The sequence below is a fragment of the Danio rerio genome, chromosome 6, assembly GCF_052040795.2.
Source record: "Danio rerio strain M-AB ecotype USA chromosome 6, GRCz13ab, whole genome shotgun sequence".
NCBI lineage: Eukaryota > Metazoa > Chordata > Actinopteri > Cypriniformes > Danionidae > Danio > Danio rerio.
In genome coordinates, this window is record NC_141026.1 from 33,038,854 (window position 1) to 33,066,766 (window position 27,913).

The window sequence follows — 27,913 nt, forward strand, 5'->3', positions numbered from 1 at the left end:
AAAAAGCAAAAAAGCAAAATGACTGTTTGATGATGCAAACTCTATTTGAACATATCCTGCACGTTGTAAATGAATTGAGTATTCTATACATTTGGTAGCACTCATCAACATCAAAACATTCTGTTTTGCTTCCCACATACTTGCGCTTTTAGTCTAATAGTGCACAGTTTTCTGAGAAACTCACACAAAAACCAACAGAGATTTCAAGACACAAACTCTTGTGCTCAGATTCTGCTGATTCGTTCTCCTGCCCTGTTCTCTTTCCTGATGAGCTCTGCTGATGATAAAAATCAATGGAGGTTCTATTGTCCAGAGCAGGGAGGTAACGAAACCCAATCAGGATGACTCATCTATGGGACAGAGACACAGCCACTGTCAGTTTTTAACTCATCTTAAGCCCAGTCACACACTGAACAGCTTCCACATCAAATGACAGATGACTTCAAATTAAGTGGCAGCATTATCTGAAAAAAGTATTTGGTAGTATTATTTAAACTTGAATGAAAATTAATATGCTCGATATTCCTTCAAACAGTAGGCCTGTCCCACTTCTCAACCTTCTGAACTGTATTTAAACAGTTTCAACTCATACTATAGTGCATGACTTGCAGCAATCTGTTTATTAATATTAAAGCCATTGTAGCACAGCCTTTGAATTATTACATGATTTAAAATCAGTTAGTAAAAAAATTATGTACATGAACATTGCTAGAAATTCGAACAAGCTTTAAGTTTCAGATTATTTTTCAAATTCTTCTTAGATTCTTAGGAAAGTAATTTTCATTAATAATTGAGTTTTATTTCATTTCATTATTTATTTATTTTAGATTACAGATAATTTAGATTTAATTTTATACAATAGATAGATGATTTTATACTTTACTTTTTTATCTGTTTAGACGTCACACATTTTCATGTTTGCTGAACATATGATGCTAATATACAATAACTGTTCTATAACAGTACTGAAAAATCCTAAATTCCTGATCCTAAATTTCAAACAGCCAGTGATTTATCTTCCAATAATTGTTCAAATATTTTTTTTAGTTAGTTAGTTTGTTTTTAATATTATTGTTTTAAAATGTTATATATTTATTTTTATTTTTTTATCTATTTGTGTTTTGCAATGTATTGTAGTGTACAACACGTTTTTAAAAAGCTTGGCATAACTGTATGATATATAACACACTAAATTATAAACTTATTTGTATAAATACTATAAGGTAACACTTTATTTTGATGATCCATTTGAGTATCAGTAGACTGTTAGTCTGTTTAATCTCTGCTGATACTGCTCCTTTAACAGACATTTAACAGACTATAAGCAACTTTCCAAGTACATGTCAACTTACAATAACCCCAACCCTAACCCTAATTCCAACAGTCTACTTATAATCTAATGAGAATTAGTTGGCATAAAGATGCAATGTAACTTAAATTCAATGTACCATCAAAATAAAGTGGGACCTACTATAACCTACTAATCTTATAAAATACCCCGTAAGATAAGATCAAATTTAAGCAACACACTGTTTATTTCTGCTCATTTTAATTATAAATAAAATGTGAATCCTGGGAAATGTTTTTGAGTTTGTTATTATTTCCTGGCTGCACAGACAAAATGTCTGTCCATGAAACTAGCCCAGTCCAAGTTAAGCAAACACTGAAATTGCGAAATAAATCTCTTTGTTGCATCAGGTTTATGATGATTTGAGATGCATCATTTAGTAAGCACAAATACACACAACAAAGCTCTTTTCATCGTTGATTCATCTAAACACCTCTGACTGACATTCAGTGCATTCGTAAGCTCAGCAGAAACAAAAAAGCATCCCTAAAGAAACATGATGCACAGATCTAAAAGATTTACATAAATACATTTTTGATTCATTTTTATAACTCACTCTATTCACAACTTATTTGTACATTAAGTGCCATTTTTAATCATAACTATCAATCAATTTAATCAATTTTACTCATAATATCAATCCAACCCTAAATTTTAAACCAATATTTCAAAAACTGGGTTTCAAATTCAGCAAACCTCACATTATGAAAAGAAATTAAAGCAACTTACATAATACTTCATTTGACCTTCTGCGTATAGACGATCAACAATAGAAGGTTAAGCATCTCTCTTCGCTAATGGTTTTCTGAAAAAGATTAATTAAGAGCCTACTTCATACACTACTGTGGAAAATGCCAAATATTATCAATATTTTTAAAGCCCTATTCAATAAAACACACAATGATCTTTTTGTTACGGTGTGGTTTGAGAGCAGTTCGTGTTCACAGTACACAGTAGCTGCTAAGGCTAATGCTAATGCAGCCAGTCAGCTCTGAACAGATCAGCCACATATCCGCCATTCAGGAGATGAGTCATCTCTCACACAGGCCTCAACACACACCAAAACCCAACACACACACACGCACCTACTGTACAGCCATGCAGTAAATACATCCCTGCTGAATAAAAAACAAAAGAAATAGAATTTGTAAAGGTTTTAGCTTAAAGCTTTCTATTGGTGGCATGTTAAAACCAACAAACCCTAATGGAATTTGTCACAAAATGCATTAGAAACCATTAAAATGTTCTGGTTTTGATGGTTAGAATTTGACGGTTTGTAATGTTTTTAATGATATTTGCAGTGGAAACCATTAGAACTTACAAACTGTTTAGATCTCAAACATATATGATTAAATAACATGCTCAGAAATAGGCCACACAATAAGCACAAATGAACAGACACCAAGTGTCCTTTATATCTAATGCGTCATACATGCGTCTTGATGACAGATGCTCTTTCCTGTTATATCAGAGCTAAGGTCCATCCAGTAGGTACTTAATCTGTCCATCCTGCAATAGAACTAAAAGCTTTCAATCATCAGCCGACAAAAAGCACAGTGGCAGGACAATACATTTTTTTCCTTTCAGGCAGGACTACTGTTTACATAACAGGACTTTTGGGGGTCATATGAATTATACACATTCAACTACCCTTCGTTTTAAAACAAGCAATTTCAAAGGATCATAGCTGGATTTCATTCACATACAGAGGTGTTGTGTCGAGCACCGTTTTTTAGGGTAAACTAAAAGGCTCAGTTAGTTTGTGCTGTATAATCAAACTTAATGGAAGTAGAAAATGTAGTTTAATATGGCTGGATGTTTGTTTACACACACAGTTTGACTGTTTGAAAGGGGAACAGGAAAATGGTTGTATAAATAAACATGTTAACAAAAATGGTTAATCAATGGGTAATGAAAGTAAATCAATAGATATCATTTGAAACCATACTGTCTTCCTGCCTGCCTTTGTTTATGTCTTCCTTTTGCTTATATACATTAGACATTGAGTAATATTGGCTTTTAAGATGCTAGAAAGTATCTCAGGTACTTTATGATGAGGCAGTGGATCACTTTATGTAATAACAGCATGTTTAAAGTTTTTAATATAAAACAGCTACTGTATAGCAGTGTTTAAAACTAAATGTTTTTAAATGAGTAACATTCTGCTGAACACAAATTAAGATATTTGGAAGAAAGCTGAAAACCTGTAACCATTAGCTTCCATTTTAAGAAAAACAGATACAATGGATGTCAATGGTTACAGGTTTCCAGGCTGAGTAAAAGATGCTGGAATTTTCAATTTTGGGTAAACCATCCCTTACAATGTCATTTATTCACTCATTCATTTTCCTTTGGCTTAGTCCATTTATTTATCAGGAGTAAACTGCCCACTACCCACTGCGCCACCGTGACACCATTAAAGTCATTTAGAAAGACTTATTTAAATATAAGTTGTGAATCTGATTTATTTCTGATATTTTAGTTTTTAACTAGAAGTTCTGAATGGCCAAACATAATAACCTAAACCTTTCGTAGTTACACAGAATGTAAATTGAAAACCTCATCTAAGCTTTTCAATGTGCAAACCAGCAGAAAATGGGACGGAAATGAGAAGATAATCTCCTCCAATAACTGTAAACAGGAAATGATTTTGTGAAGTATTTTCCTGCGTGCCTTCCCCATCAATTCCCACACTTTCACTGTGCTTTAAAAAATAAAAGCCAAATTACAAAATAATCACAAGAATGGTTGGATATAAGAAAATGAATATAGAAAACATTTTCTCAATTAAACATTTTTGTTATTTTCATTGGACAATCTTTTTAACGTTTTATTCATTAAAAAAAAAAAGCATGGATTTCACAAAACTTAGGCACAGCTAATAATAAATGTCTTTTCTTAAGTATCCAAACAGTTTATTAAAATAAATTCTATGCTGAACAGAAAATTTAATTGTTAATAATATTTATGTAAATTAATGTAAATGCACTGCCTTCTTTCAAAGCATCAATAAATCATTACAAACCCCGAACATTTAAAGGGTGGTTTATTCAAACATTCAAACTAGCTTAAACACCACATGAGCCATCAAATTGTACTGTACATCTGAACATTATTTATGTGGCATAATGATTATGTGAAAACACATTCACCAATATGCCTGTCAGTCTCTTTGTATGTACTGCATCAGTCATTCCCATTTCCAGTCTGAACTGCACATACTGTATTTCAATTGTTCACCCTGTGCTGCTTTTGGGGGCAAACAAGGAAACAGGAATGAGTAAATCCAGGTTCATATCAGGCAAACAGGTCTAATCTGGAGCCTCCGGAACAACGCAGACAAAACACCCACACACACTGACACACACCTTTATGAAGACAGGCTTACAATGAGTCAACTGTTAAAACTGCTATTAATAATATTCCACAACAATGAGAAGTGGTTAATATTGTAAACTGCTGTCATTGATTGAATTTTATATAACCTGCATAATCTCCTTCATGTATAGTAACCTTAAAAGCATATTCCAGACTTTGATTTATTTGCCCTGGTCAAGTTCAGGCACCTACAATTTTTAAATTATAACCTTAATATTTACGCAATGGTAGGAAAACCGATAGGATGCCTAAGAGCATGGAATCAAACAGGGTGAAAATAAACTAAAGTTAGTCATTGCTCAGTAAGGGATTGAGGGTAATTTTACAATTAGGATTCAATATAAACTTGAAATGATCAAAACCCACTGTGCATCACAGTAATGCTAATAACCAAGATGACTTGCTTCCATGTGAGGCATTCAAGCAATACTACAAAACCCTACAAAATACTGTATGTCACTTCTGCACAAAACTAAAAAAGAAAACTCTAACAGTCAGTAATAATAACTACGAGCAAAGTATCAATAAGAGTTTTTAAAACTTAAAAGGTTTAGTCCAAATGGTAGCTGGATTTTGCAGGTTAAAAGGATGTCATAAACAGGCTAACAATATTGAAAGAATGTCAAATAACTCAAATTCAATTCAATTCAAGTTTATTTATATTGTGCTTTTACAATGTAGATTGTGTCAAAGCCGCTTAACATAGTAGTTCTAGTAAAGTCCAGATTTCAGGGTTGAAATTCACCTGTGTTTTGAACTTCAGTTAAGTAATAAAATAATGACATTATCCATATTTCAATATATTGGTCTATTTATTTAGTTTTAAAAAGTATGCTTTTCATATTTATTTATCAATATATTTGGACAAATTGGATGGAAGTATGGAAAAACGACCAAACAAGCACAACCCTTAGGGCCAAACCTAAAACGTAATGAACTCGAAACTAAAACAAACAAAAAATATATATTTTTAAAACTACTTTAACTATTTCAAAGAGTACATTATATTAATATGACAATGTCTCCAAAAACAAAAAGGTTTTACCCTTGTATTTTAAAAAAGCTTCATGTCTAGACAACATTTTCAAAACGATCTGCGTTTACACATCCACAAAAACAACCAAAGCGATGTATTATGTATGCCACGCCAGTATTTGGAAGTGACAACATTGAAGTGGATTGAATAGAAGTGACGACCGCTGTGAAGTAAATCCATACTTTGCCTATGAAGTATTAGGAAACACTTGAGCAACAACACAACACCATACAGCACCATTGTGGTGTATACTAATTTTTCCTTTAATCGCCCCTAAACCCATTTTTTGCATACGCATGATGTCATCAATTTCAAGAACGTTTGTTTTTGGGTTTTCAAATGGACATGACAATGGCAGCATTTTCACCTTGAAAAACGTAGAAAAATTTCAGTCACAAAAAGACTTCGGTCTCCTTTGCCCCTACCCCTTCAAATTTTACTCTTAAAAAAGGGACAGGACTACATCACCTGATGATGGTGACTGCTGTAAATATTCCAGTTGCATTCATTTTTTGGTATTTATCCTAAGGAAATCACTGAATTCAACAATATCATGTTATCATAACGATATTGCAGCGATAAGTTTGTAACTATACTGTGCATTTACACAGTGGCCGTATTCATCTACACAAAAACTCAATTAACATTATACCAGACATTGTAAAAAGATCATTCCCAGCCACTAGACTTTTCTTACAAGCTGTTCGAGTGTCATCGAGTCACATATGTAAAAGTATGTTGTGGAACTACTGTACAAGAGTTATTATTATAATAATAGATAGCCACATTTAAAAAATTTTTTAAGTATGACAGTAAAACACAAAGTCCACTATGAATGTATTAAAACAAGCAAGTTTTTTTTTTTCTATATATTTGTAATAATGACAAAAAATACACATTTTTTTATCTCCTGACTTTTGTGTGCAGCCATGCTGCCGTGGTAGATGGTGTATCCTGGGAAAATTTCATACTCTTCGGTTTTAAGTGTAGTCCCGAAAGATCTTTGTTTCAAGGGCTATCTAGCTCTTCCCCTTAGCCCTACACCTTCACGCTAAAGAGAATGGGGACACTCTTACACCATCACATGAATGCGCAAAACGAGGGAAAGGCGTAAGGGGAAGGGCTAAGAGGTAAAATTTGGATTGCGTCTTAGTCATGTAAACAAACAAACAAAACTGTTGTAAAAACTATTTCAAGTAAACAATGCATAAACAATGACAAACATTATGATGTCATGTAAGTCAGTTGTAGAATGTTTTAATTGCAATCCACATGCACTTCAAAATCTATAGTCTAGGCCCGAAGCCATTAAACGACATTAAAAACATTTTGTCTGTCTAATCAAAGCACTCCGCTGACTATATATATATTATCACACCATTCAATCTGCATAACTAGACTGTACACTTATTATATTTCTGATAAAACCTGCATTTCAAATGCATACACAAATAATCATAAAAACTCATGTACTCATTCATACAAAGATTGCAGGTTCATTTTGCCAACTTCATCTTAGTTCTTTGACCAATCTATTGTTGCTATTGAACAAAGGTTCTCATTCTTCAAAGCTTGGAGTGTTTCTGTAGTAGGGGGCGGGGAGAGTGTTATCACAGTGAACCCAAAGCCCAGTGCCTCTTTTGATGTGCAGACAGACACACACACAAAAAAAACCACACATACATGCAAAATCTTATTTTTTAAATCTCATTTAAAATTCATTAAATACATTAAACATTTTTTATTTCAATTTTTAATGCAGACTATGCCATGTTAATGATTATGTATATTGTCAGGCATTTTAGTGCAAGGTAATATACTGAATAAATATATATATATTTAAAAATATATATATTTTTTGTTTGTTATTTTTTGTAGTTTTATTATTTATCCTAAGCAGATTTGACTATGACAAATGACAAAATTGTACCTCTAGAAGCAACTTTCCGGGCAACTTCCTGCTTCTGAAACTTATGTATTACTGAATACTCTGATGAACTGGGATGTTCCTGACATTATGTGACAGTGAAAAAAATTCTTCTGCCACTTCAGTCAGATGCCAAGCCACTGTTTGCTTTAGCTTGCTGGGAAATACTGCTTCAGCTCAACTCCAGTTACTGCCAAAACAACCAGAGCTGGCCTCTGTCTCGCCACAGTACAGTGAGAGCCCTTCACATGATGTTTGTGTCCACTTCCTCTTATGCTGTATTATTCTTTAGAATATATAATTTCTAATTTTGTCAATATTACTCACTCTATCTTTGAGCTATATCTATTACATTATATTATAGATATTTCTATCAATGTGATCATGACCACAAAAAAAACAGTTTCTATCATTCTGCCTGCAACATTTCTCACTTCTTGAGTGAGAAATCTCTGCTTTTTTTTCTTTTTTTTTTTTAAGTTTTATAACTATGAACAGACAGAAGGCAGATCAAGTTTTCTGACTATTAAAATATCACCATTTGGCTTTCTCAGATATTATCTTTCATGTATTGTGCTATAAAGCGGTTTCTAAATTCAAAAAGTCTGCAAAAGCTTTCAAAAACATAGTTAAATGTAGTTATTTCTTTATTGGACTGTGTGAACAATGTTTTATTTTTTTATTTAAATTTTTTACTGTAGTTCTTAAAGTACGGAGGACAGGAAGTTTTGGTTTGTGCACAACTTTTGATAAAAGAGTTAGATCAATCAGAACAGACTGACAAGTCAGCGTAGAGTATGCTTTTTGAAAAGGAGGGGTTAAGAGAGACCAGATTATTGAACAAATGTTATACACTATGAAAAAGTCCTAATGTTGCAAAGCATATCATGTGAAAATAAAAGATTTTTTGACCTTGAATGGATGTAATATCTACTCATCATCAATGTAAAGCTTCCAATATCATATGTTCATGTTTGTGGTCTTTTCTTTATCTCCCAAAAACAAAATAATAACCAAGTCCAAGAAAGAAGTGGGTTTGTACATTTCCGTTATCACTTACAGCATAATTCTATAAGCCGCCTACACAAAGTAACAAATAAGCACTCAAGCTAGTCTTTACTCAATTTAATAAATTCATTAAAAGTAGAGCAAGAAGACATAATGAAATTATTCTTTTACAACTCCCACATGGCACACAGACAAAACTTACCAGTTAATGCTCTAACAGACTGAAGGAAACTATTTCACCTTTTCACCTCCTTAACTACAATTCTGAAATCATTAACACCAATACAGTTTAAACTAGAAGTTTACATACACTTTAAAAAAAGGCACATAACAATTTAAAAATGTTTTATATTAAATCATAGTGAACGTTTACTATTTTAGGTTCTTTAGGATTACCAAAATGATTTACATTTGCTAAATGCCAGAATAATGAGAGAATTTTATTAATTAATTTATTTATTTATTAAATTATTAATTTTATAATTTAGAATATTCATTTCTAGACAGTCAAAGGTTTGCATATATTTCCATAGTATTTTTAAGCTTTGCCTTCAAATGGTATAACTTGGGTCAAACATTTTGGGTATCCTTCCACAAGCTTCTCACAGTAGTTTGCTGGAGTTTTGGTCCATTCCTCCTGACAAAACTAGTGTAATTGAGTCGGATCTGTAGGGTAAAAAGCTGAAGGTAAAGCAGGCGTGAGATTGCCTCATCCATTGCCAGTGGATTTGCCTGTCATATTCCAGAAAGGGGGTGAAATCTTGCTTGATAGGACATTTTATGGAACAGCTGACTTTTGCTTGACATTTTTAAAAAGTGGTTATGTGCCTTTTTTATACAGTGCACGCAAACTTCTGGTTTCAACTGTATATTTGGCATTATTGTAAATCAAAGAACACATATTCAATGCACTTACTATAAAATTATACAATTAACAATATTATGTTCGTCTTTTCCCAAGTTGAATGCTTAACCCGATGTATTTATTCATCATTCTTCAAGGTTTAATTTATCTTCATGGAGAAATTCTGTGAAAATCCCTTCTCGTGTTCCTGACTTAGGATTGAGGTGGAGCTAAACCTCTGCTATACAGGAAATACTGTCACTACCACTGGCACTATTTAAAGCAGTCTATAGACAGGCTGTCTATTTAAAAGCTCAGTCTAACCCCACCCAGACATTGCCTGGATCACTAACAATTGATGTCAGCTGAGCACAGAGCTCATATAATGGCTAACGGCACAAGCTAATTGTTGTTTTTGCTTCTAGATGGATGGTGATTATTAAGGACCCATTCCTATAACGAGCAGAAGAATTTAATGGTCGAAAATGGGGTTACTATATGCAGAGCATGTGTGGATATTTAGACTGCCCTGTGTGCTATCGAGTGAGCACAAAAAGCTGAACTAATGTAGCTCTATTGTGAAAATATATTAAATTTAAAAAAAATTCCTGAGGTTTGAAGCATTGCTACTGCTCAAGAATCATAAATTAATTTTGTGTGACTCTGATGTTAATTTTTAATGATTCATAAGATGGTTTGAGAAGTACTGTAAGGGAAGAGGTGAGAAATCGGAAACAGGATAGGAGCAAAAATGTAGACTTTTGCATGAGGAACCAATTAGAGGGTCAATAATTCTTACAAAATATCCTACATGTTGCACAGTGTACGACATGAAAGAAAGAGGCAAATGAAATAACCAATTTTACAGCAATGTAACAGTTGACCTTTTCAACTTTCTCATCCTCAGGGAAGAACATCCTACTCTCATACATACATTTACGCATACTATACCAATAAAATGTGTTTGCAGTTCATCTAAGACAAAATGGCAACCAAACATGATGACCGCAGATGCCAGCTAAAGCAAAGCAAAATTTAAAAAACACTGGGTTGAAGTGGATTACCCTGCTATTTTACACCTTCGTGTAATCCACGCATGGCTAACCCTGCTAAGCCTGTGCTAGCCACACTAAGAGATTCACCTGTATGTCACATCTATTCGAGGCTACAGTAATTGTCGCTGTCACTTTTTGCTACTGGGTTACCTAACACCGAAAGGCCTGCGATCTGTCACTCACACACCTTTGGTTTTCCATCTTGACTTGTATGGTTTTTATACTGAGCAAATTATAATCTGCTTACCGTAAATCTAATGCTTGCAGACAGAAACATCATCTGACAATTAACTTTTAGTCATTTTAAAACGGCAAAATATTTTTTATTTTAGTTTGCTTGTTTTTACCTTTTTGTCCTTGATTTTTTTCTCTGTATATTTAATATATTAATATTTATATACATAAATAATATTATATTATTCATACTTAAGCTTTATTTTAACAAAAATAATTTTACAGTTAATATTAGTGATTGTACTGATTTGACGATTCTTGTGAGACATTAAAAATGCTAATTTTAGGTAAACCCTACAATACAGTAATTTGCTGTCATATTTTATGCATTAAAAGAAGTAATTCAATCTCTGCTGCAAAGTTGTTTTAATTCTAGAGTTATATTGTTTTTTTATAATAATTGTTGATTTTAGTGATTTTACTATTACGATTGACTTTTTGAGATACCCAAATTGCAGATAAAACTTGCATGATGCTGTATTTTGCTAGAATGTAGTGTAATAAAAAAAAACTAACATATGTAATCCTTAATCTTTTTACATATATACAAGACCACAATAATTTAAAATACTTTTGAGAACTGAATCTTGTAGCCTAGAGTTTTTGCTTCAAATTGATGTCAAAACCATCTTGTTTACTTGCTTACAGAAAACAGTTTATTGATTTAAAATTTCTAAGACACTGAAAAGATCCATGGCATATACAGTACACTCAAACTATTTATTATTTTTTTTGTTGCTCGTTCAAACTACACTAAGCTGAAACAAGACAATTCTTGAGATTTCATTGGGACGACCTATTTTTTTATGTTCAATCCACAAATTTGTTAAAAGTGTTAAGTTTACTTGATCAATATGTGTTGGGACAACATGAATGAATTGTGTTGAACCCTGCGTTTTTTTACAGTGTATGTGAGGGGGCATGAATTATCATTACTACTGCAGTGATTCACACCTGAGAAGACCTGCATAATGAGCTGCTAAAGAATGTTTATACATTTTCTGTTTATTGATAATCTTTATTATATGTTTTCTGTTTAATGAAAATATATATAGCTATCACACAAAATAACTTAAGATTCACATTTAAGTGCGGTTAAACAGTTTATTGCAAAAAATTTATGTTTTTATGTTTTAATGTTTCTTAGACATTAATCCATCCTATTAGAATTATTTTTGAATAATTCTATGACATTCAAAGTAACGACGAAAGCTTTGATCACAAAAATAAATTACTTTTAAGCAAAAATACAATTCTACTGAATTCTACTGAAGATAAATAGTCTCCTATACCATAAATGGCCTAAATAAAGAGAAAGCAAATGTCCTCTTTGGATGAACTATCCCTTTAAATTATCTTAATTCAAGGTTGTTTTATAGGTTTGATAAAAGTAAACTCTTAATTTTAAGACGAATGATGACTGATAATTCCTATTTCAAACACAACCGTTTCAGACACCTCCAAATAAATCATGGATTTCATGAAAACTGCTGGACTAAATACTTTTACCTAATAAAATTATTTTCTTCATGATTAAATACAATTTTAGAGAATTTAGACAATAAACTAATGGTTAATGTTCTGTCAATGTTTTATGATGTAAATTGTTGAATTTCAAAAAGCTCTCAGAAATTGCATTCAGTAGAAATCATAGCAACATTTATCTTGAGATACCCAAAATGCAGATAAAACTTGCATGATGCGGTACTTTGCTATACTTTATTGTGCAATTAAAAACCTAATATATGCTTAACCTCTTTACATATATATATACACAAGATGACAATAATAAGCTGGTGTACTGTATCAGAAACCGGCATATGGTTTGTTCTGACGTTTCTCAAAAAAATTGCATAACACATGTTTGTAATCCATGTACAAGAGAGTGGATGACCCACATAATCTGATGTCATTAAGAATATGTGATAGGTTACTCGCATCAGAGGAAATTCTACAAACAAATTATGATTAAGTCTTCATTATTTATTAGCTTTAACCCATTAGATTTGATCCAGTGTGACCGTACACCAGCCCTCATGCAAAAGGACAGACAACGGTGTTTAGAAGCCGGTGACATGATACTTAGTTTATCTGATCCAGTGTTATAAATAAATGATATGTTCTGGTTACATAAAAACCTCCGTCACACATGTGAAACGAGCCATCCTGATCCTCCCTCCAAAAACACAGCTGACAACAGCGCTCACATGCGCACACTGAATTACACACATGAACACCTCCCTTTAAAGAAACGGCCTTGAGCAGACACACAACTCAAATGAGTGCAGTATGATGTGTACGTATGAGTGCGTGTGTGTGTGTTGAACTCCATATACAAAGAGAATTCTGAGGCGGCCAGCTGGGCACATAAGCCGTAACTGCAAAATCCAAATAATCCTTTACAAAGACAAGCTATAAAGGGGGGTGAGACGAAAGCACAAAGAAAAGAAAAACATTAAATATCCCTGCTATTGTACATTAGAGTGCATATGCATGTGTGTGTACATACGAGCGTGTGGTGATGTTTAAGCTGTCCAGCACCTTCAGCTTTACACTGAGTAACCGGAATGTCAAGCCACCCAAAATAGCCGAACAGCTTATGGCATTTAAAACCAAGGCTGTACACGCAACAAGAAGAGATATAAATAGACCAAGCCCTCACCTTCCATCATGATTGCAGATTTGCATTCCTCTATCTCCAAGGAGCCTGAAATGGGAGGAGGGGAGGAGAGAAGCCCCTGGTTACCAGATGGAGAGATGTTAAAAAACGAAACCAAATAAAAACAGTCTTCCGGCCTCCAAAACCCTCGGGTTTAAAGTCCCCGTGTGCCTCGTACGACGGGCCGTCAGATGTTTTAGGGCTCCGTGTTTAGGCCATGGATGCTGCTGCTGCTGCCCACTGCGGCTGCGGTCTACACGATCACCAAAGGATGCTGAAAAGGGGGCAGGAAAAAAGCAGAGTGGAGAGAGACAGAGAGAGGGAGGGAGAGCTTGCTGAGGTCATCGCTTGGCTCAGCCAATCCCGCAGGCTCTGCTGCATATCACATGGTGAGCGGTTCATCGCTTCTGTCAGAGTCCTCACTGGGAATTCACACACACACACACACATATATACATACACACACACAAGCACACAGCTTACCTTGTTATGGTGCAGCGTGCTGCTCCTGCCAGAACAGAAAGGGAGCTAGATTAATGGTGCGTTTGGTGTCACACGACTAAATACAGGAAACTGAACACACAGACAGACTGGGAGAGAGTTTCTTAATGGCTACATTTGTAAAAGTGCACATTGAGGCTCAGCTGGCAGCGCTGTGACAAATCAATCACTGACATTACATCTGACAGAAACAGTGGCTGACCAGAAGAGGGAGGAGCCAGAGCTCAATACTCTGACTATGACAGAGGAGGAGGGGAGGAGAGAGAGAGAGAGAGAGAGAGAGAGAGGGAGAGAGGGAGAGAGGGAGAGAGAGAGAGAGAGAGAGAGAGAGAGAGAGAGAGAGAGAGAGAGAGAGAGAGAGAGAGAGAGAGAGGTAATATGTTTGTGTCATGCCTGGGATTCATTTTATATGAGGAGGTGGGTCTCGCCTTTGGATTACTAATGAAAAGACAAATAAAAAACAACAGAGATGGCCTGATTAAATGTCCTTCTGTTTCACAAATGCATCAGCTGCAGTTTGAAGACAAAAAAAAAAAAGAAAACAGCTGATGATTTTGTGAGAAACTATTTAATTCATTGTAATGAATACCCTAAAGATTGTACTAAATTGTTAAAAATATAGAAAAAAAAACCTTTATAAGTAAAATTTTTTACATTACTATTTAAAAGTATGGGGTTAGTAGGATATTTCTATATTTTAGAAGATATATCATATATGCACCAGAAACAAAATACATTTATTTCATCAAAAAGCAGTCAAAAACAGTAATAGTGAAGCACAATTACATTGAAATGCCTCGATTGTGTTAAATAAGAAAAGCATTAATAGACTTATATAATATGATTTAGGGCGACTCGATGGCACAGTAGGTAGTGCTGTCACATCACATCAAGAAGGTCGCTGGTTCGAGCCTCAGCTGGGTCAGTTGGCTTTTTTGTGTGGAGTTTGCATGTTCTCCCCGCATTCGCACGGGTTTCCTCTGGGTGCTCCGGTTTCCCCCACAGTCCAAAGACATGCGGTTCAGGTGAATTGGGTAGGCTAAAATGTCTGTTGTGTATGAGGGTGAATGAGTATTTGCCTAAAACATATGCTGCATAAGTTGGCGGTTCATTCCGCTGTGGCGACCGCAGATGAATGAATGAATAATATAATATAATATAATATAATATAATATAATATAATATAATATAATATAATATAATAGAATAGAATAGAATAGAATATAATATAATATAATATAATATAATAGAATAGAATATATATATATATATATATATATATATATATATATATATATATATATATATATATATATTCATCATATCACATCTATTATATGTTATTTGGTACATTTAGAAAGCAGGCTGATATATTATGTTCCATAAATGAAGAAAAGCAATACAAAAATAAAGGTATGTGAGCGTTCACTGTGGATGTAGCTTTTCCATATTGATAATTTACAGGTATAGAATAGTACCTAAAATGTACAATTGTTCACTATTTAAAAAGCCTCCACCACAGTGACAACTTTGCCCATAATTACTTGAGTGTAGGTGGCAGGATTTTTTTAATGAGTCAGATATTATTATTTATTTATTCTTTTGATTTGTTCAAATAGTTGATTTATTCATAAATTAAGAAAATTGTGCTCCTTTTAAATGGGCCATTAACTATATTTTTTTATTTAACCTGATACTTTTAAACACATTTTCTTTTCTAAGCAAAACACGTGTGTTGATCAAAGCAACAACAGTCTGCTGTATCACCACATATGGTAAATACTCTTATCTTCAAAATTGGGGAAAAAAATAAAGGAGAGCAAGTGATATCACACAAAACGTAAATGAATAAAAAAAAAAAATTGGTTCATTAAATGAATTGACATAATTGCTACATTCCAATTTGCATACTAACAGTCATAAATATTATTTAAAAAAAGAAAAAAAAAGAATTACATGTAGAATGTCCTAAATCATTTGTTGCATCCAAAATGACAAACTATGGATGGAGTGCACTTGTACAATTTGCACTTATAGCAGGGGTGGGCAATACTGTACATTTTTCCAAGGGGCCATATGAGACTCTGGAAAGGTTTTGAGGGCCAGACCAATACAGTTAAATGTTTTCCAAATCAAAAAAAAGCATTATGTGAAACTATTCAAAAAACATTCATAAAACTCTAAAGTTTATAAAAGAAACGTAAAAATGTGAGTGTGATATACCGCATGCGCATCGCTTTCTATTTTTGTGCTGAATCTGCACATCTCCATTTGAAATAACAAAACTGAGTGTACAAAAGATGCTATATGTGAAAGTGCCATTGTGTTGACTTGCAATATCAGACCTGTGTGAAACACTTCATGCAGGCCGAAAAATGAAGTCTAGCAGGCCGCACGTGGCCTGGATGCTTAAAATGCCCAGGTCTGACTCATACAATAAACCATGTTGTGTATGAGTCTACAATTATCCCAAATAACACACTAACAAACTGTATTGCACGTTGGAAGAGAATTTAATTAGAACTACAAACAATGGCAAAAGTCTTAAACTACAAATATGGTGGACATGCAAGACCAAAGTTTAAATAGAGAGGCTTTTTGTACATATGTCTGAACGATTGTTAATTAATATCTAATCTTCTGGAAAATATATATTTTCTGCATAATATTTCATTTGCAACAATGTGAGCTTATAAAAGACACGTTTGGTCATTAACTTCTGAATATAAAATTATGCAAACAGCTAAAGACATTTCTCAGCATGAAAAGACAGATTAACCTGCTGCTGCATTTTTATGACTATAAAATATAAATGTATGCACAGTAAGGAATATGTAGTAGAACTGAAACCACAAATTACAATACAAACAAAAATAGCCTGCTGATTTTCAGTTTTATCATCATCTCTCCTTAAGCACTTATACAACAATACTGTATATATCTGCATTAAGTCTAAAATCAACTCTATGCAATAAAAACAAACAGGAAGTGTTCAGTCATGAGATGCTGTTTCATTCTCAATCCTCTGATCACTTAAGTCATGCTCAGGTCCATGTGAGCATCTCTTCTTCTTATCATTGTCTGTCTCTAGCGCCCTCTATCGCAGTCTTTATCTAACTGGCTGAACATAACACTCTATAAACGCCCAGTCATTTACACACGGGCCACAGTGACCAATATATTGACAGAGATACATCGCTCCACAATTATCAATGAACATATACAGGTTTCCAGATCACATTTAGCACCCTTTAATGTTGAAGATATGGTCAAAATGATGCCTAATCAACCCAATCTACCCAGCCAGAAAACACCCAGACTCGCACCACCCTATAGAGCAGATGCTGTCTGTGAATACCCTCCCCCATTCCACTCCACCTCTTTTACACCCTACACTTCCCAGTGGAGCAGATCTTATCCTTCCAGCGTGCAGGTGCATGTGTGTTTGTGTTTACAAATGTAGCAAAATAAAGCCTTAAGGTCTTGTCTTGAAAATGAAAGCAGACCACAACAATCTTCACAAATTGTAGTTCTTGTGATATGCATTTCTGACATGATCTTATTCAGCTTTTCATTATTACAAAGAAGTGCCAAGTATTTCTTTTTTTTTTCGGTTTTGTCTGAATAATATTTAGGATTTAGAAAAAAAATCAATGTAAGGCAGGATTTTATATTAATAAAAACTCTGTATTAAAATATATTAATTGTGTACAGTCCCTGACAAAAGTCTTGTTGCTTGTGTACAAAATAGGCCAGTATAAGTTTCTAATAGTATGATAACCTTGGACAAAAATATTTCAGTTTCACTATTGTGATTACTGCTCTAAAATATGCTATTCTAAATGTCTGGATAAAAAAACTTTTTCCCCCTTTGAACACAATGGCTGCATCTGAAATCACATACTTCCATACTTCTATATAGTACGCTACAACAGTAAGCGAGCCGAGCAGTATGTCCGAATTCAAAGAATAGGAAAACAGTATGCGAGAAGTGCGCATCCGAAGGACGCTACACTATACCATTATGCACCGCGAAAGAATTTATATAAATGAAAGTGAAGCAACGCTACTGACTCTGGTATGTCATGTGATGATGACAATCTTTTTTTTTTTTGAGAAACAGTGTACATGGCTATCAGGCTAAATAGTTCAAATGACTTAGGTCATTGACTTCAGCTATCATCATTAGTTTCTAAACCACAGACAGTAGGACAACAACAGTATCTTCAGCAGAAATGATATCCAAAGATGTCGTTTTGAATTGTAAAGAGTTATAATCTTTGTCAATCTTGTAAAGAGTTAAATCCAGCGATATAATTTCTGCTAAAGATAACAAAAAAATAAAATAAATAAAAATAAATAAAATAAAAAAACAATTTTACATTCAGTTGAAGATTAAAAAAATACAAATATTCAAAGGGGGCTAATAATTCTGACTTCAACTGTATATCATAATAATAGTATAACAGATTTAAAACAGTATTTAAAACCTTAACATTTCCAAACCGTGGTATCCCTTGAAAACGGTTATAGTCCAATGCCTACAAATTTACCTGAAGAGCCACTGAAGTATATTTATAATCAAGAATTTTATTTTATTTTATTTTTATTTATTTTATTACAAGAAATGGCTCGTTTTAATCCCAACAGCTTTTTTTTAATAATGTTTCAGAGCAAAACAAAACTGTCAAAAAGTATTTTAATATTCCCAGCTTGCTAAAGCCCATAAAGTTCATTTTTCCAAAGACATAGGTTTTGTCGCCTTTTCATATGAGCTTCACATGTGACTAATAATGGATCAATTAGGTCTCAGGTGTGTCTAAAAAGAACCCCAGTACACTAGACCTTCACGTCATCAACTATGAATAGATCTCTGCAAACATGCCTAAGATTCACTCTGAGACTAAAGTGTTGATTATCAAGAGGCTGAAGACCAGATCCACTGCAGATATGGCAGTCACCTTCAGAATGGCTCAGCATCAAGAGAGGATAAAAAAAGATTTAAAGAGACTGGAGATGTTTTGGACAAGCCTAGGTTAGGCAGGCCCCGCAAGACAACTGCTCGAGAAGACCGATTGTTGGTCCAAAAATCCAAGGCCAGCACATTTTCCACTGCAGCAGAGCTCCATGAGACCTGGGGCCTCATGTATCAACGCTGCGTACGCACAAAAACTTTGCGTACGCCAGGTTTCACGCTCAGAATCGCTCACGTTTGGATTTACTAACAATGAACTGAACGTGGGAATGTGCGCAGCTTCACGGCAGCTTTCTGGCTGGCGTACGCACATTTTTTGTGCGTGTCTGTTTTATTTCCATTGGCGACTCCTAGAGGCAGTTGTGTTAAATTCCTCTCTACAAAGTGTCTGAGCCTTGCAATGGCAGCTGTATGAGACAGGTTCATCTAGCAGGTAAATAAGGTTCCCATACCATACAGTTGAGCAGCTAGACATTAAAGCACAATTTGCAGCGGTCGCCTGTTTTCCCAATGTAATCTGAGCAATCTACTGCACGCACATTGCTATAAAGACACTATCTGAAGATGAATTTACATTCGTGAATCAGAAACATTTCCATTCAATAAATGTGCAAATAAAATATGATGCACAAACTTATTAATGATTCCTACTTGTCTTTCTCGTGATAAATAGTAGGCAAAATCTGATATGTAGTGGGGAAAAAAAGAAGAAAGAGTTCATCAGACGCTGGATTCGAATTGAGTTCATTCACGAACGTGTCAAAACATGATCACATGCGTCTTACGAGCGCGCCACTGAGACTGTTAAGAGTGCTGCAACATTTTACAGATATAAACCAGACTATTTTTTTTTTTAATGCACTCAGTGCGATGTTCAGACCCAACTGTGTTAACCGCATCAGCTAAACTCTCCCACTCTATTTTTTCTTTTGTTGTTAATTCCGGAGAACAAACTTGCAAATAACACCGCTTTTCTCCGGTCTACCACCGAAAGCAGCACCTCCAATTCACATTCTGTTCAAAGTTTCTCTTTTTGCTTTCTTTTGCCATTGCTTTTTCGTTGGGTTTTCCATTAGCATAGTCATTAGCATATTCATACGGGGGAGGAGGCAGGGAGGGGTTTTGTGCTCGTGCATGTTGCGCTCAGTTTCACGTTCATTCGGATGTACGAAAGAATATGCGTGAGATTCGGCGTACGCAGTGTTTCATACATCTGAATTTTTTTCTGCGTACTCACATTTACAGCTTTGTGCGTACGCAATGTTTTAGTAAGATTTCCACGCAAGTCTTCGTACATGAGGCCCCTGGTCACCTGAAGTCCAAGTGTCTACTAGAACAGTTTGTTGGATTCTTAAAATGGCCCCCATGACTGAATCAGTGCCCAGAAGCCAGCACTGAACAAAAGACAATTAAAAAACATTGCCATCTGCCAAGGCCCATAGCCTGCTTCAAGGATAGAAGCTAGAAAAGTAGCAGAAGGTGGATTTTTCAGATAACCACCACACATACACCACAGTCACAGCAAATATTCCAGGAGATCTACTGGAGCGCGCATGGATCCGAGATTTACCCAGAAAACAGTGAAGTTTGGTGGTGGAAAAATCATGGTCTATGGTTCCATTCAGTATGGAGGAGTGCGAGAGATCTGCAGGGTGGAAGGCAACATCAATAGTCTAAAATACTAAGAAATCTTAGCCACCTCTTATATTCCCAACCATAAAAGAGGCTAAAATCTGCAGCAGGATGATGCCCAATCACATACTTTCATCTCCTCATCAAAGTTCCTCAAGGCAAAGAAGATAAAGATGCTCCAGGATTGGCCAGCCCAGTCACCAGATATAAACATCCTTGAGCATATGTGGGGTAGGATGAAAGAGGAAGCATGGAAGACGAAACCAAAGAAATCTGATAAACCCCAGTGAGGCGTGCAAAACTGCTTTGGTTGCTATTCCTGATGACTTTATCAATGAATTGCATAAATCCTTGCCAAACCGCATAGATGCAGTCCTTCAAGCTCATGAAAGTCATGCAAGATATTAAATTCGGATCTCACAGCACAACTATTATTTCGCTGCTAATTAGGCTATTTCTCTGACATATTTTTGTATTTGCAGTAAATGTGTTTAATAGGCGACAACAAAATTTGACCTTTCTGTCTTGATTAAATGATGGAGGGTTTTAGCTTTTCATAGCTATTTCTAACACCAATTGATTAATTATAAGTAAGGTTAATAGTAGGTGTTGTTACAAAATAGATAAGCGAGAAGACTTTTGTTAGAGACTGTATTATTGTATATATGGATAGATAGGTGGATGGAACCATATAAAGTGGCACTTCAAGCACTGTTAATAAAAACTTGAAATATACTCAATAATCAACAATAAATACAGTCTAATCTCTAAAGGATGCTTAAAAGTTGTGCTTTTTTAATGCTGTAACTGAAATCGAAGCGACACATACATACAAATGCCTACACACACACAGCTCAGCATAACTGAGTACACCCCTCATGTTTCACACTTTTATATTAATATTTTACTATAGGATGCTTTTCAATAATATATTTGTGGATATGCATTAGATTAGCCCGTACTTAACTCAAAACTAAACTTAATCCAACACAGACAGCAGTCCAAGAATTCGTACATCCAAATTAATATGTTAATGTCAATAAAATCAACACATATTTTATGTTAATACATAAAATCAAGAGAATACATTTAATATGTATTAGAAATTTTGCTGTTTTTCTTTTTTTCTCAATAAAAATTAGAATTTAAATGTATTATCTTTCTATTACTAAAGATGTTAGGTGGCCAAACTGTTTTTCGAATGTACACTACCGGTCAAAAGTTTGGGGTCAGTTTTATTTATTTTTTCATGCTTTTTTTAAAAAAAATTATTCTGTTCATCAAGAGGCATTTATTAGATGTAAAAAAAGTGGTAAATTGTTCAATATTTAGTAAAATTTTAAATAAGTGCTTTCTGATTCCAGTCATTATTGATTTTATTACTATTACCATTAATAATAATAGTAATAATAGTTATAGTAATACTAATAATAATTATTAATAGAGTGATTTTTGAAGGATCATGTGACTCTGAAGACTGGAGTAATGAAGCTGAAAAATTATCATTAAAATCACTGGAATAAATTATTGAATTATATTATAAACTATTTTTGAACAGTTTTTTTATAGTGCAATAACATTTCACAATTTGACAATTTTTACTGCATTTTTGATTAAATATTAAATGCAGCCTTGGTGAGCAGAATAAGCTTATTTTTAAAACATTTAAAAAAACTACTGACCCCAAACCTTTGACTTGTAGTGTTTTTAACTGGTAGGTAAAATATTTATTTATTGTTTATATATATTCATATATATGCAGCTAAAATGTAATGTGATTTAAAATGCTACTCATTCAAGAAATAGTCCAGAGAATTTTCTAAATTTAATAACACATCATGAAGCATCCACAACCGACCACCAGCTTCAGTCAACATCCTCCAAAACCCGCCTGCCGTTCAAAATATTTGTCAAAGGATATTTGTGGGAAGGAGTAAACGGGAGGGGGTAAACACACTCCTACTTCAACACACATAAATAACTCAAATGCTGAAAAAGAGAGACGAAGAGGGATGACAGGCAAGCAGACAAGAACAATTAACCAACTATTACTGAATCCAAAAATCACAAACATCGTCACTAGTTCCGTTCACTAGTCCTTCTATAGTATAATCTTGATTCTAAAGAGGCGATGGTGGTATCCCAAAAACACTAGTATGAAACACAATTTCCTTTAATGAGACAAATTTGAATCATGAAAAAACACTTTGGTGGAATTATGGCCATACAAAGTAAAACAATAAGCCTTTGCAATAAACTTTACATTATTTACAACTATTGTCACAACAGGCCATGCAGGTAGCCATTGGCTTGTATTTTAAAATCTGCATGAAAATATGGCGAGGTGCTGAACATTTGTTTTACATGAAGTGCTTAGTGCTCTCAGTTGACAGCTAGAGAACCTCTCATATCCAAGCATTTTTGGATGAGATCTGGCATTTTCAGCTACGCAAAAAACACTTTGCTAAATACGTGCCCTTAATGTGTGACCTATTAATCCATGCAAGTTAGTCCACTGAATATATATATATATATATATATATATATATATATATATATATATATATATATATATATATATATATATATATATAATTAATTCTTTTGGTAACCTTTTATCAAAAATCTAACCATTTGCTCTGGAATTGCTGGCCTTTTCAGATTACATCAGATTGACAGCTTAGGCAAAAAAGCTTAGCCACACCCCTCCAATCATTAGTTAGCTGAGAGTGAAAGATGAGAGAAAAAGCTATAAATCAAATTAGCCCTCTGGGGTGTGATTCTGAAGGTATTTTGGGTTCCTGGAGAACTTCTGATTTGTTTAGTTTATTTGAAAAAAAGTTTGATGAAAGCTTTGATCACAAGATCTATAAATACAGTATATATAGATATACAAGATCTATAAATATACAATATATATATATATATCTTGTGTGTGTGTATATATATATATATATACATATATATATATATATATATATATATATATATATATATATATATATATATATATATATACACATTAAATTATATGTGTGTGTGTGTGTGTGTGTGTGTGTGTGTGTGTGTGTGTGTGTGTGTGTGAGAGAGATTTTTAAGACTAACGATGATTGATAATCACTATACAAAGATACCTCACCAAGACACCTCATTGTTTTATGCATTGTTAAATATCAAGAACCTCTCAGAAATTACAATCATAGAGTTTTAAAGCAACTTTTGTGTTCTGAATTTGTACCTCAAATGCTTCAGGGAAATGATGGGGCGCTAAAGTCCACTATGTTTTTGTAATGTGGTACCTCAGTATAATATACACTAGGCTAAAAACACACAACAGTAATATGCCATTATTATTTTCAGGGAATATAAAGACATGGAAACAGAGTAAATTATGATTTATAACATACAGCATGATTAAACAAAAAGAAGCATCTAAATGAATAAATAGAAAGGAATCTGCCCCCTGTTGTTGACTGCTTGTCAATGCATCCAGTGTAAACAGAACAAGATGTCCATGACAATTTAGCTTCAGGGCTCGTTTTGGCAGATTCATAATGTGTCTGTTAAAGATCTCTCGGTTATGTAATCCAGCTCTCTGGACATACAGAGTCAATGACAGTGTGTGGCAGGACACATTTATATTGCTTTCCAATGACCGGAAAGTGAGATTATTCTCGGAGAAGGCAATTGACTGGACAGCACCTTCATTTTCATGTTGCCCTTAATGTGTTTTTTTGTTTAAAGGAATAACTAAATTTGTATGCTGAATGAAGTTCTAATAAGTAACCAAATAAATTGTTTTAATAAGTCACTACATATACAGTTGAAGTCAGAATTATAAGCCCCCCTGAATTTTTAGCCCTCCTGTTAATTTTTTCCCCAATTTTTGTTTAACAGAGAGAAGATCTTGTCAACACATTTCTAAACACAATAGTTTTAATAACTCATTTCTAATAACTGATTTATTTTATCTTTACCATGATGACAGTAAATAATATTTCACTAGATATTTTTCAAGACACTTCTATACAGCTTAAAGTGACATTTAAAGGCTTAACTAGGTTAATCAGGGTAACTAGGCTGAATAGGGTGATTGGGCAAGTTATTGTATAATGATGGTTTGTTCTGTAGACTATCGGAAAAAATATAGGCTAATAATTTTGTCCTTAAAATGGTTTTTAAAAAATTTAAAACTGCTTTTATTCTAGCCAAAATAAAACAAATAAGACTTTTCCAGAAGAAAAAATATTATCAGACATACTGTGAAAACATCATTTGGGGAAAAATAAAACTATTTAAAAGGGGGGCTAATAATTCTGACTTCAACTGTAGCTACTGTATTTTATTATGCATGTATAAATGAGTTTTCATGAATACAACTGAAAGCAGGTTTTCTGGGCCCACATTAGAAGCAAAGTGTCATTAAACCTGATTTCCCAACAGCTCTCATTTACATTTAATATTATTAATTTAGTAATATCGACCTACAATGATTTGAACATTGCAATATTACAATATTATTTTCATTTTATTCATTCAATTTTGTCGAAACGTCATTAAAATGGAGAAAATCATCATTTAGTAAAACATATATTTATTTAAAAGCAATACAACTACAATAGCCGATCACACTATATAAATATTATATTTTAAAGGATTTTCACTAAGAAACAGCTTCTTGACATGGTCATATGGTGTGAAAGATAGAAGTTTTTAGAGAAAAACTTTATACATTTTACAATGGATTAGTATTTTGCACAGAAATTGTTACTTTTTCACTGTTTTATGTGTTTTTTTTTTTGTAAGTAATTTAAATATAAACTACTGTTACACTGAACGGCATTTTAGTGGGAATTTCCTGTAAAGTATGTAGTATATACATATTCATTTTTACTTAAAAAAAAAACCATTTGATGTATCAATAAATATACAAACAATGTATATCTTCTTTCCTATCTGCATGCAAAACCAACCAATAAAACAAACAAATACACTTAAGAATAAAATGCAATCGCTTGGAATATACGTGAAATAACACAAATTCAATAATCATACATGACTAATGGACTGCATTGAATCAGATAATGTTTTAGTTAGAAAATGTGTGTAAATTTAACATAAAACTATTCAAAAATATGAATGTTTGCAAGATATATTTCAAAAGGGAAGGCAGCATAGTAATGCAGTCTGCAGATCTGAGCCTGGTTTTGTTTTAAATAATACAGTGCAACACTGCCACCTTGTGCTATTCAGCAGTCAGAGCCAGACATTATGCTTAATTAAACCAAAAACAAAAGCACAACTTTATAAACAATAAACTATAAAATATTATATAAAATAAATATATATATGTATATAATTATATTTATTCTGTAAATCATTTACCTATATTTTATTAGGACATAACATGCAACTTTCTTGAGAAAATCAATTAGCAAAGAAAATGCACCATGTACTACACAGTGTCTATTATAGTTTAATAAAAAAAGTCTTCCCTGATTTCATTACAATGTGTTGGAATTTACTTTTTAAATAAAACCATGCCATGAACTGTATGTCTTTGCACGTCCACTAGAAGCTAATTAAGGTAGTTAAATGTTATTTTATACAAATATATTTGACTTCCATTGGTACATAAATCAAAAAAAAATTCTGTAGTTTAATTGAAAACACATATTGCTATCATTTAAGATCAAATTATTATATAAATCCACCTCTCAATATCGCATGAGAGATTTGTATTATTCTGACACTATTCTGTCACAAGATTTTGAGCACAATAAAAAAGATGGAATGGGAGACAATCTATCACAGAAAGACAGATACAAGAAAGACAAAAGCATGGCAGTAGAAAAGAAACACATGCAACATGCATCCAGCTGTGATATTCTCCAGTCTCCTCTCTCTCTCATGTCTCGGTTTTTCTAATGCATTTCTCTCATCCTCCACAGTCACTGACCTACTTTCCCCCTCAAGTGTTATTTTAGTCTCCAATAGATGGCAGGCAGGCTCTGGGCGTCTGGATCATTAGACTTCACGTACATTGCATCAGCACAGACTGTTTTAGAAAGGGCCGAGTCTGTGTGCTGGGTGTGCACCTGCTAGGCTTTAATTGTGCAGTAAATGGCTGCTTATCTAGGGATCTTTGGAGGGCGTGTTATACATGTAAACGTGTAATTCTGCCACGATGCGGCAGGAGTAAAAAAAAAACAAAACGGGCCTTAAAGTGTGATGGAGTTCAAACCCTCCTACAAACGCCCATCTCTCTGGGTGTGACTGTCCCTCAAGACAAAGTCCACCCTTTGGGCATCCCCAAATTCCTATTTAGGGAATCTTAAGTCACATTAAAGTATTCTAGCTTGTCATTGGTGGATGATCTCAGAAGAGACATGTTTGACGTAAACTGTTATGTCTCATTCGGATGTTCTTGGAAAAGATGAATAATCATCAATATTCACAGAAGATTTGAATAAATATTAATATTTATTTTTTATTTAAATAAATATTCAAGCAAGATTTAACGTCACATTCATTCATGCTTATTCTTTTCTTCATCATTTCACAACAGTTTCCAATTATCTATTTTTGAATGTCCATCATCATTAAAATAATGAAAATTAAAAATGTATTACTTTATTTATTAATATGGACAGTAAAGACTTTAAGACTATTTTGATTTCATCCATTTCTCCCCCCAAAAAATACCTTAAATACTAATTCATCTCACAATAGTACACGTTTCCACTGTGTGATGGTCAATCCCAGAAAGTACATTTTCATATTTCAAACAAATACTTTGTTTATTGAGCACCAAAACAGCAAATTAGAACCATTTCTTAAGGATAATAATCAAACTGAATACAGCAGTAATGATGCTGAAACTTCAACTTTGTCATCACAGAAATAAAACACATTTTACTTTTAAATACAATAGACAACAGTTATTGTAAATTATTATAACAATAATACAGTCTCACTGTTTAGAATTTTTTTCTTTTTTTTTAAGTTTAAGGATTGATATCAATGTAATGCTGTCCTGATTTGCAAGCTCTGACTTTGACTCCATTTTATTTTTAATTTGACTCTAAATTCTAGATTCAATTTTAATGTATTAAAATGTTTTACAAATGCTACTACAAAATGTTAAAAGGGTTTCTACAAATGAACACTAAAATAAAAATCGATGAAATAATTGAAAGTTGTAGAATTACTTTTATTATGGAGTATAGAATACAAGGAGTAGGTTAAATAGATTTCAAAACTCACAAGAATTCACAACTTGAATATAAGATTCTAAATATGATCTTGAAAAATAT

The 27,913-nt window shown here is 33.5% G+C and overlaps 2 protein-coding genes across 2 annotated transcripts in view; both read right to left on the bottom strand.

Annotated features, from left to right (window-relative positions):
* lepr (leptin receptor) overlaps positions 1-27,913 on the bottom strand; it is an 847,758-nt gene that overhangs the window by 357,334 nt on the left and 462,511 nt on the right. The gene's annotated exons all lie outside the window — the stretch shown is intronic.
* sgip1a (SH3GL interacting endocytic adaptor 1a) overlaps positions 1-27,913 on the bottom strand; it is a 129,137-nt gene that overhangs the window by 81,083 nt on the left and 20,141 nt on the right. Inside the window, exons 3-4 of the mRNA XM_087257473.1 lie at positions 13,973-13,997; positions 13,493-13,537 (exon numbers count right to left, since the gene is read on the bottom strand). Of these exons, the coding sequence (XP_087113599.1) occupies positions 13,493-13,502 (10 nt within the window). The 5' untranslated portion in view covers positions 13,503-13,537; positions 13,973-13,997. The remainder of the gene's footprint in view (positions 1-13,492; positions 13,538-13,972; positions 13,998-27,913) is intronic.